General features: G+C 33.5%; 1 protein-coding gene across 4 annotated transcripts; it reads right to left on the bottom strand.

Moving 5' to 3' along the window:
• Positions 1 to 1,925: 1,925 nt before the first annotated feature.
• On the bottom strand, positions 1,926 to 6,131 carry LOC137820862 (4-coumarate--CoA ligase-like 9). Of its 4 annotated transcripts, none has more exons than XR_011082700.2 (7): positions 4,974 to 6,131; positions 3,809 to 3,998; positions 3,422 to 3,567; positions 3,265 to 3,332; positions 2,740 to 2,842; positions 2,429 to 2,611; positions 1,926 to 2,287 (listed from the first exon to the last, which is right to left on the bottom strand). XR_011082700.2 is itself a non-coding variant. In XM_068625156.2 (7 exons), exons 1-6 carry the CDS (start codon positions 6,015 to 6,017, stop codon positions 2,486 to 2,488), a joined length of 1,677 nt encoding a protein of 558 aa, XP_068481257.1. In that variant the 5' UTR covers positions 6,018 to 6,131; the 3' UTR covers positions 1,926 to 2,287; positions 2,468 to 2,485. The 4 variants fall into 4 exon arrangements, 2 of the variants coding, with proteins under 2 accessions (XP_068481257.1, XP_090150820.1); XR_016515287.1 differs by having other exon boundaries at positions 3,809 to 3,978; positions 4,974 to 6,031; XM_068625156.2 differs by having other exon boundaries at positions 2,468 to 2,611.
• Positions 6,132 to 12,394: the final 6,263 nt, after the last annotated feature.

Raw genomic sequence — 12,394 nt, 5'->3', positions numbered from 1 at the left:
TACCTCGAGAAATCAGCAAACACTGATTTATTAAAGATATGTTTCAGATATACCTTCCTACAAATTCAGGTGATACCCTAAGAATTCAGCTAACAGTGATTTATTGAAGATATGCATCAAATATGCCCCATCAATCAAATAACCCATTACCAAACACTATAAATAAGCCTTCTACAAAGGAATAAGGTACGCTTTTATCTGTTTTGATATCATATACTCTCAATGCATAGCACTTACTTGATCGTTGGAGAACCTTCTGCACTCTCAACAATACTTCTCCTCCTAATACTCGTGTCTTTAGTTGTGTTCTCTTGTACTTCAGTTCCTCAGCTCTTCCATTCCTTTAGACTTCAACCCTTCAAATTCTTAGCTCATTAGTGTTCGATCGGAAGTAAACCTGTAGAAGGTTCTCCAACGATCAAGTAAGTATTCTGTATTGAGAGTGTATGATGTAAAACTGGTAAAAGCGTACTTTACTCCTTTGTAGAAGACTTATTTATAGTGTTTGGTAATGAGTTATTTGATTCATAGGTCATATCTGACGTATATTTTCAATAAATTAATGTTAGCTGTTTTTTCGAGGTGTCACCCAGATTTATAGGGAAGTATATTTGGCGCATGTCTTCAATAAATATGTGTTATCTGATTTCTCGGTGTACCCGAATTTGGTGGAGTGTGACCCGAATTTATAAGATATTTTCTTATTTGTCATTTATTGTTAATGTTCTTGAACATTGTTGATTCAGTCGATTAGTTAATGATGTCAAGTGATGTGACTCATTCAATTTCGATCTATATACTTGATAATATTGATTGAAAAAAAGTTTTAACAATATTAATAAGAAAATAACTCACACATATATTTTATATAACAAAATAAAAATAATTCCACGGACATTGACCAAATAAAATCATAGTTCACCCTAATAAAAAAGAAAACACTCTATTAATGTTGACAGAAAAGAATCTCCACTAACAGTAGTTGTAGTTACTAGTTATCAACAACAACAAAATTTGACAACGTTAATTTAAATTAATTTTAACTTGAAAGAAACTTATGTTAACATTAGTTGAAAAATACAATATTAAATCAGTGATATACAGAATATAACTCAACTCGACTATATCCCGACTAAGGCTGAGTTAAAAAGAAAATATAAAAAAATAGATATAAATTTGAAAAAATAAAAACTTGAAAAATTCATGCAACTTTTTATAAAATTTGAAATTATTTAATTTAAAACTATTAAATAACTCAAACAAACTTCTAACATTTCAATTTCTTTAAAAAAATATTTAAACAACATATTTTTTTATAAAACATGATAAAAAGTTTATAAAATAAATCTCTAAACATTTTTCTTTCAACACATGCCAAAGAAAACCCCTTAACACCTAACCTAAGGATTAATTTTTTTTTACAATAACACCTAATATTAGTTAAATATTAGTATCTAATGATTGTTCATTATGTCCTGCCCAATAGTTTAAAAGTTTCTTCTCATCTACCACTTTTTGTAAAAGAAAATTTTCTGACCTTTTTTTGCTATCACTGCTTTACCAAAAGTCAAATTTACGATGCTACAATATTTGGTTATTGCTTTTAGATATTATTGATCTGTAGTTTTTACAAGATATTGTAGTATTGATCGTAGTTTTTTTAAGATATTGATTTACAACTTGTGATTTATGTATTTTGGTGAATATGAACGCAACTGCCAATATTAATATGTTGTATTGTATAGGATTAAATTTCTATACTTTAATTATCTTTATAATATTTCATGTGTATTTTATTAGTTCATTTGCTTTATCTTGAAAAACAATGAATAACATTGATTTAATTCAAAGTGTATTACATTTGACTGAATTGAATTATGTTAAAATTAAAACATTAAATAAGAAAATCAATGAGAGGACATGCATATTTTCAGATGAACTTTTATTAAGTAAAACCCTTGTGTTCATCTTTTACCACTGACAATCAAATTGATGCAGATTTTTCAGATCTATAGAACTCTCTATAAGCAAAGTAAAGAAAATGTTTGTTGAAGAAAGTTTGGTAAATAAAAAGGGGTGGATGAAGGAAGATGATTAAATTTGTGTGAGGTGTGTATGTGTGTGAATAGAATGATTGCTGATTTTTTGGTAATGGATACAAATGAAACACATGGCAAGCCTAAAAACCACTAAAATTCTCGGTAGTGGACTGGGGTGAATAATTACATGGTATACAACAGGCCAGGTGCTTCCCTGCATTTATTGCATCTGAACAGCTCACAATTATCTGAAATAACACAAAGTAGAGAATTTAGAGAACTGCAAAGTTATAATGGTTAACTTTCAAGAACCAACCCTTGAAAACAATAAATCCTAATAATCTTTCAAGTATTTGAAATAGTAAATATGTTAACATCAAGAGAATTACTAAAGAGAAAATGTAGCATATGTCAAGTGCTGCCATTACATGCTTTTCTTTTCTAGATCACAATTTGGATGAACCACTGGATAGAGCATAATCAACTAATTCTCTCCTCAAAATTTTGCCAGCAGGAGATTTTGGGATAGAATTGACAAAAGAAACACGCCGTATCTTCTTGTAAGGAGAAACCTGCATGAATAACCATACTTTAGCAATATGAGGAGAGGAAAAACACAAACTAAACTAAGAGTTGTTCACAGGAACATCTAGGTTTTATGAGTGTTTATTACAGAACACAAATGGTTTCAGAAGCAAACCTGCTTCGCCACAAACTTCATGATCTGATCTACAGTTATGTTGCTTCCAGCTTTTCTTACTACAAAGGCCATAGGAATCTGTCCTGCTTCTTCATCCGGGTACCTGTTCCCAAAAAGAGAATAGCAGACTTAGTGAACCTCGTAACAACAAGACCAATTCATTTATGATAAGGGAAGCGAAATTGCACGCATTAACAACACCCTTTTTTTCTTTTGGATTGGATTTGTCTTCTCTAAGCTCAGCAAGGTTAAAGTGAGTAATCTCAGTCGATGATAAAAAAATTAACTGTTGATATAATATCCACCGATGCAACTGAGATTATTTACTTTGAATTGCTCACATTAAAGGAGCCAATGATATAATAAACTGACAGTTTAAAGTCAAAAGAGAAACTTGGGTCTCTGTGACTTTCCCGTAGGAACTAGAATTGAGAATGAGATAGCAAATTTAAATTTGTAAATCACTCCCATTGAAGACAACCAATCTGCTTCTGAACACACAATATTAAAGGATTAGATCCATACGGAACTACTGCAGCATCAGCAATTTCAGGATTGGTGTGAAGTATGTGTTCCAATTCAGCAGGGGGAACCTGGAAATGGCTTGAAAAAATAGTAAGAAAAATGTAAAAGTAGTAAAAAAGGAAATTAAAAAAAGATGTTAGTGGAACTAACATCTCACCTGATAAGCTTTGTATTTGATCAATTCCTTCAGTCTATCTACAATGTAGAGGAAACCATCAGAGTCAAAATAACAAAGATCGCCCGTCTTCAGCCATCCCTCTGAATCCAATGTTTCAGCTGTCGCCTTCTCATCTCCTACATAACCTGCACCGGCACCATACCCATCACACCATGAATGAAACATACTACACAAGCAAGACCATAAAATGTTGAGTAGATGTCTATAGTGATATGAACTTTTTCTTCACTGCTTATTACTATAATGCAACGAAAATGAATAGGCCTTATCTCAAGATTACATTGGATTTTATATATACGAAGATGTTGCAAAATGCTTATCTGAAAGCACATTTTCACCAAATAAAAAAGGAAATATCAAAATAACCTTTCATGATTGTTGGACCTCGAATCCACAGTTCCCCCTTTTGGCAAGGAAGTAATGCCTCTCCAGTTACAGGATCCACTATCTTGGCCTCCATGTTTTCTGATAGTCGACCCACAGAACCATGGTGCTTGATCTCCTCAGGCCCCCATGTTCTAGCTACTCCTCCTCCACTTTCAGTCAGACCATAGCTCTAGGTTAAAATAGTAATAATAATAACAATAATCTTCTGAGATTTATGGTATCATTTTTCAAATATTTGGATAAAAAGTAATGTTTTGAGGGTTTTAGGCATGGTGGAGCAAAAATCATGGGAAAATTAAATTCGTTTATTTTAAAAGAAAATGACTTAATTAGTTCAAAAATATTAAAAACTAAAATATAAAAATCTAAACAAGATAGATAACATGTGAAATTACTGTATAGAGTAATTATGGTTTTGTTTTTGTGATATGCAAATTATCACGTGAGTTATATAAAAAAAATATTTGTAACTTATATCAAGAAACTTACATAGAATCATGTCTCGTATTGAAAAAAGTCCTTAAAAAACTACTCCTGGTTCTTAACATAAGTTATGACAAAAATGTTTATCCGAAAACACCTAAAATTCTAATAAATATTAATATTTTAATTATTTATATAAATTTATAAATTTTTTTAATTTTAAAACATTTTATATTTTATTTGTATTTTTATTAAAGAAGTTTTTTTTTTAATTTTTATTATAAATATTAATATTTATGTAGATGTTCGATGGAGTGAAAATATCATAACCTCACCTAAGGTATATTTTTGAAGAAATTTGTGGAACTTTAAGTAAGCTATTTTATTATTTACGAGATAGAAAAATGATTTTTTTACATCCATTACTCTATCTTACATTCCATTAAATATTAATATTTTAATTTTTTTTATTTTTTTTTAATTTTAAAAATTATTTTAATATTTTATATTTTACTTATATTTTTATTAAAGATATTTTTTATTTTTTCTTACAAATATTAATATTTTATTATGGTGTAAATTGGAGACCAATATATTTTCTCAACTGTCCTTTTGACGGGGACAGGTTTGCCTTTCTCAAAAAGTGGGACCTGATTATGAAAAGGGTAACCAACCATTGCTCTGATATGAGTGGCATGGTGAAAAGGTTAAGACTGTTCACCTGGGCAATTTCCACGTTGGGGAATTTGGCTTTGAAGTCATCGACGACCTGCTCGCCCAGCGGCGCGCCGCCACAACCGAGCATCCGCAGCGAGCTGAGGTCGTACTTGTTTACGAGCTCAGACTTGGCGAGGGCCACCACGAGCGGCGGCGGCACCGGAATCATTGAGATTTTATACCTCTCCACGGCTTTGAGCATCCCTTCGAAATCGAATCTCTGCATCAGAACGAGCGTCTCCCCCATAGCGATGGACCTCACCAGCACGACGAACCCGAACACGTGGAACAGCGGCAGCGTGAACAGTGACACGGGATGCGGCTCCGCTTTGTCTGAATCTTGCAGGATTTTCCTCAGGTGGCAGAACCCGCCTATGAGTGCGATGAGATTCCGGTGCGAGAGCAACACGCCCTTCACGCGCCCGGTGGTGCCCGAGGAGAAGAGAATTGCGGCGGAGTCGGACTGACTCACTTCGACTCCGGGAGCGCGTGAGTGTGAGTCCCCGTTGGCGTCAAGCATAGAGAGGAAGAGAGGGGAGTCGATGAGAACGGTGCCGAATTTGAGGGTGGGGACGTTTGTGGCGACGGCGGAGGTGGCAAAGGCAATGGCGGGTTTTGTTAGTTGGATGAGGTGAGTTAACTCGGATGGGGAACTCAGCGGGTTGGCAGGTGCGACTGTGACGCCAAGCGAGAGGAGAGAGAAGTAAAGTACGGGGACGCGTAGGGAGGTTGGGGTGAGAATTAGCGCCACGTGGCCTTTAGAGAGAGGGGTGAGGGATTGGATGGAGGAAGCGAGGGATTTTACTTGGCGGAGGAAGAGGGAGTAGGAGAGATGGCGGCCGGTGGTGGCGTCGATGAGGGCGGACTTATCTGTGGCGGTGGCGGGGAGGAGGGAAAGGGCGTAATTGGCGAGGGAGAGCGGCTGAGACAGCGGAGGGAGTGGGACGTTTGGACGGAGGCTGTGGAAGGTTCTAGAAGAAGAACAGAAACCGGTGTTTGGGTCAATGGTGGTGTCTGGATGAGAGTGTGTTTGGTTTTGGGTAGCCATTACTGATTTCTCTCTCCTTTCCAAACCTCTGTTTCTTTATATATATACCGTTATTGTCAATCACCCCCGCACATGCAGTTCACGTGTTACAGTATAAATATATTTAAATCTTAAATATATAATTAGTAATAGTATTTATGTTAAGGAATAATTGTCCAAATTACTTTCTTGAATTAAGTACGATATATTAACACCTTATACATATGATACACACTTGACGCTGCAGACGCGATAATGATGTGACAAAGTGAGATTGTATGCGAATGAGCAGTGCGAAATAAGATAAAAAAAAATATATATTACATCGGTTCTTATATTTTTTTTCATAGTGAGTGAGTAAGTCATAAATGTCACATAGGTAACTGTTCCTGCCAGTTGACTCGAAACGTCTTCGTACGTCTACGTCACGCTCACATCCAGAGTCTTTGCGTTCGTGTATGTTGTCCCCGTGATGAACACTTGAAAACACAAAGACAATGGGCGCCCTAGCGGTCGTTTGCACTCCGACGCTTAAGTCAGTACTAGAGCTAGGAAACACCAAAAACTGTATACTCTTGCTCTTGTGTGTGTGTAACGGCGCAAGAGAGTTCTCCCTCGCCAAGTTTGTTAAGTTGCTATTTATAGACTGAAAACTAGGGTTTCCTGTTTACCTGAAATGGGCCTTTCTGATGGGCGAGCCCAGCACTGTCGTTACCTTACTCTTAGGATAACCTAGCGCGTGGGGTCCCTAACTGGAGTGCAACCTCTGACGGAATGACCACCTGGATGCCTCCTCGTACACCTGATCTCTGGGGTCACCCGCCTCTGAGAGCCCTAGCTGTTCATGTCATGCATGCAACTCACCCCTGATCGTGGCCCTTGCTGCCCATATCCTTCCAGTGGCTTTTATACTTTGTGTCACGCCTGAATGCGTTGTCCACTCTACATGCATGGGTGCTCGTGATCTAGGTTTCTCCCTTACTGATAACTGGTGTGTGATCTGGGATCCACTTCTCGTGGCCCATCTCTATTGTTTGGGTTTCCGATGTCCGACCTCTCCACACTGTTTAGTGGCAAGTCGGTGCATCCTGATGACTAATGTCTGACCACTCTTGGCTCCTTGGCGCACGTGTTTTGCGAGGTATTGGCCCGCGCTGCTCGTGGGACCCGCTTATGTGGCACCAACATTACCGGTGGTTAGCCAACGCCCGGGGACTAGTCGGTACAGTAACCACTTACAGACACGGGTAACCAGTTTTGCGTGTGCCAGAACCTGTGGCTGGGTAACCAACTCTGGTAGGGTTATTACATCGGTTAAGCTATCTAACCGATGTAATATATGAATTTTACATCGGTTAAGCCATCTAACCGATTTAATATATGGTTTTTATTAAAAAAATGATTTTTTTTTTCATGAAGAGAGGGTGACCATAAATGTCACATAGGTAACCACTTACAGACACACGGATAACTAGTTTTGCGTGAGCCAGTATATGTGGAGGAACCTGTGGCTGGGTAGTTCTGGTAGGGTTATTACACCGGTTAAGCCATCTAACCGATGTAATATATGGTTCTTATTAAAAAAAATTGAATATTTTTTCATGAAGAGTGGGTGGTCATAAACGTCACATAAGTAACCACTTACACACACGGGTAACCAGTTTTGCGTGTGCTACGAGTCATATATTATAATATAGAGCCAATGTCACATCCTCACCAAATGTTACGTCTACAACATCAAATAATGTCACACAAGAGGTGTCAAGTCTGTGTCAGTGACAGAGGATGTTAATAAAACATTTTTCTCTTAAATTTCACGACATGAGAATCATGCATTTCACATGCATGTCAAAATTCTGGATGATCAACCAAATCATATGTTTTTTTTTTGAGTCCCAAGTATTAATAAAATTTGTCTATTTCTCTCTCTTTAAATTTGTATATCCTCGGAGAGTTCATGCATATCATAAGTGTTTATGATCTTGTCCTAATTCTCATATTCCCACTTTCAAACTCTATGGTCCCGACTATGTTTGGAAATATAATATTTTGTTTTTATCAACAAAGAATAAATAAATTAAAATAGGACACTTCAGGGTGTTCAAATAAAATATAATATGATTAAATTGTCTTTTAAATAATTTATAGGTAAAGTTATGATCATTATATTTCCATTTTAAATAAAAACAAATATAATAAGGACCCGTTTGTTTTGATCCATATTACATAAGTGTTCGTTCATGGACTTGGCATATAAAAAATTATTTTGAAAATTTTAAAATTTTATTAATAATAAGAAACCTTTTGTTGAAATTTGTATCACATTTATCAAAAGTTGATACTAGTTGAGGTCTTGCAACTCATAAAAGGATATTGGAAATTAGTGATGATAAAACAGATCATACTTGAAGGATTGACCCATCAACCTGTCATCATTTAGGCAGGACGAGTTACCTTTTTTAAGTCGTCAACCCCTATTGGTCCAACTCGCATAATCTGCTAAAAAAATGTATTATTTTGACTACCTACAAATAACAAATTGGGAACACAGAGGAGCATTTAAACAAGTTGAAAATAAAAGAAGTCCAGGAAGGCACAAGCAGTAAAGAGTCTAGGAAGGCAAAGGGACAACAAGCTTCGTTTCTGGTGGTGGTAGATCGGATTGCGGCTGACATGTGGTGTGGCAGAAGAGGCTTCCTGATGGAGGAAGGGTTGGTCGGTCATGAAAAGAAGAAGAGTCGTGGCGGGAAACAAGGACCGTAAGGAGAGAAATGTGGTTTGGTTGTGTGTGTGTGTGTGTGTTTTTTAGGGTTAACCTGCGCGGGTTCTACAGGCCAACCCGCTTTGTCTCTGGTCCGCACTAGTTGTGGGTTATGCGAGACAGACCTTAGCGAGTTCAATAGTCAGTCTACCCCGTGTCTTATGTTATCGACCAGTGGGCCGGATCGCACAACCCACGTCCCTTTTGTCATCATTAGATGGACGATGAGTGAATTAAGTAAATCAATTCCAGGGAGACTTGGGAGATCACCCCTCGAAGACCTGGTAATACGACTGCTAAAGACTTGATAGTTCGGTCCCAAGAGACTTCACTCAATCTCGACCATATTCACGGAATAACGACTCACTAGTACTGAGATTCCAGCGAAAACCCACAATTGACCCTCAAAATATAGTCAAATTATTTTTACTGTTATATAGGGGTGGCAATGGGGGACTGGTCAAACGGGCCAACCCACGGTTCGCTATTAAAAGCGTGGGGCGGGTTCATTAATCTAGCCCGTTGATCCGCTTAGGCCCGCCGCACATAACCAACAACCCGCGCGAGCCAACATAGGAGCAGAGTGGGTTGGCTCGTATAAATAAAAAATAATATTTCTTTTATTTTTTCTATAAAAAAATCATATCTCATTCACGTGTTATTATTACAATGTGACCTTTATTTTATTTAAAAATAAATAAATTTAATGTACAAAAAAAAAGTATGTTTTATTTTAATCATCTAAAGAAATTAATATTGAAAATAAGAGTGAATTTAGTTTTAAGTAAAGTTTTATATTTAAAAGTTGTTATTAAAAAAATAATATAAAGAAGAGACTTCATTAAAATATTTTGTAGCAAAACTTGGATAAGATACTCTCATACATTCATATACATATAGAAGGAAAATATATACAAAACAAAACTTTAATTATTTTTAATCAAAACCTTATAACAACCCTCGTACTTGAATGCCTTTATATTTTTTTTATCTTAATCAAATGAATTAAAATAATGATAAAATTTTAATTTTTCAGCAACAAAAGTATTTTTTATAATTAAATTTTAATTAAAAAAAAGTATTTTCCTTATATGGGTTGGTCCACAAGTGTGCAAGCTACCTCTTATGCAGGACAGAGTAGTGAAATGAGTCTACACCCCTTATACGAGGTGGACCAACCCGACCAATATTTTGCAAACTAAACATAGGGCAGGCCTATGCATAATGGACCAACCTATATTGTCACTCCTAATTATATGAATTTTCCAGATTTTATTCCATACATGAATTGTTCATAAAAGCAAATGATTGAAAATAAAAGGATATCAAATTTTTATTTACACTTTTCAAAGAAATCAATTCTTCCAACATCATTCAACATAAAACCTTTGAGAGAGAAACATTAAATGCTATTAAATGGTTAATATAAGTAAAAATTTTCTCATTCCTCATTATACTCTAAATTAAACTAAGTTAGATGTACATTATTTCTTCAGAAATATACATACCAATAAAATTTCATAGGTATGATTGTGTAAAATTTCATAGGTATGATTGTGTTTGTTCTCTACTCATTTCTATTTTTATTGTAGCATTATAAAAAGATATTTAGTAAACTGAAATTTAACAAAATAAATAATATTACAGAACATACATACAACATGCATGTGCAAGAAAAGTGGAATACATAAATATATTAAATGATGTAGCTCTCATCTTCTTTTTTTAAGCATAATATTGAAATATACTCAACAGTTAGGTATATAATGCATATATAACCAAACAAGTTGTAAATGTACATAAAAAAATAAAATGAATACAACTAAACTGATCAAAAATAAATCCTACTGCATCCTATCAGATTATTAGATATAACGTATAAAAAAAGAATTCATGAGAAAAGTAGGTGAAGCTGTAGTTAGCATATTTTTATCGTAACAATATTATATTCGAATTGTCAACCATTTAAATAAATAAGCCGTAATTAACTTAGAAATTAAAAGTGAAAGAGAATTAAGAAAACAAATGAGTAAATGATTAAGAAAAATACTTAAAATGTACATAAAAATGATAAGCATGAAAAAATAATAATAAACATGAGATGTGAAGCAGTTGATGTTATAGTTGACATATTTTTGTCGTAACAATATTATATTCAAATTCTCAACCATTTAAATAAGTCAATTGGAATTAACTTAGAAAGTAAAAGTACAATAAAAATAAGATCGAAGAGACTATGTGAACAATAAATAATAGATAATAGATAATAGATAAATAGATAATAAGATAAATATATAAATATAGAAATAGTTAATTAGATAATTAGAGAAATAGATAAATATATAAATAGATAATTAGATAATAAATAATAGATAATAGATAAATAGAAAAATAGTTAATTAGATAATTATATAAATAGATAAACAGATAATTACATAATTACATAATTACATAAATAGATAAAAAGATAATTATTTCTAAATAATATAAGAAATACATATATCTGACCACAATGTATAAGTAATAGAGAACTATGACCACAATGTATGCCAAAAAGAAAAAAACAAAGTAGTGACTTAATTGCTCTTAAAGGTATTTAATGCACACATGCATCAATAAACATGACACTTGTCAATACAATGTTGTATATGTATTTCTTCCATTTAATACATTTATTGGAATAATGAAGTTAAAATTTTTAAAGAAAACTGACAATGAGAAACATAACATAAAAAAAAACTATTAAAATGATAATGACTTCTACCCAAAAAAACAACATTACAGAACATACATACAACATGCACGTGCAAGAAATTGGAATACATAAATCTATTAAATGATGTAGCTTCCATCTTCTTTTGTTGAGTATAATATTGAAATATAATCAACAGTTAGGTATATAATGCACATATAACCAAATAAGTTCTAAAAAATAATGTACATAAAAAAATAAAATGAATACAACTAAACTGGTCAAAAATAAATTGTACTACATCCTATCAGATTATTAGATATAACATATAAAAAAAGAATTCATGAGAAAAGTAGTTGAAGCTGTAGTTAGCATATTTTTGTCATAACAATATTATATTCGAATTCTCAACCATTTAAAACAGTAAGCCATAATTAACTCATAAATTAAAAGTGAAAGAAAATTAAGAAAACAAATGAGTAAAGGATTAAGAAAAATACTTAACATGTACATAAAAATGATAAGCATGAAAAAATAATAATAAACATTAGATGTGAAGTAGTTGATGTTGTAGTTCACATATTTTTATCGTAACAATATTATATTCAAATTGTCAACCATTTAAATAAGCCAACTGTAATTAACTTAGAAAGTAAAAGTGCAAGAAAAATAAAACCGGACAAAATATGTGATTAATAAATAATAGATAATAGATAATAAATAAATAGATAAATTAAATAAATAGATAATCAGATAATTAGATAAAAAGATAAACATATAAATAGTTAATTACATAATTAGATAATTAGATAAAGAGATAAAGAGATAATTATTACTAAATAATCTAAGAAATACATAAAACTGACCACAATGTATGCCAAAAATAAAAAAAAATAAAGTAGTGACTTAATTGCTCTTATAGGTATTTAATGCACACATGTATCA

This window comes from Phaseolus vulgaris, chromosome 9 (genome assembly GCF_051622355.1).
Source record: "Phaseolus vulgaris cultivar YP4 chromosome 9, ASM5162235v1, whole genome shotgun sequence".
Classification (NCBI taxonomy): domain Eukaryota; kingdom Viridiplantae; phylum Streptophyta; class Magnoliopsida; order Fabales; family Fabaceae; genus Phaseolus; species Phaseolus vulgaris.
Note: the sequence above shows the minus strand (reverse complement) of the source record. Positions and strands in the feature narration are given on the sequence as shown.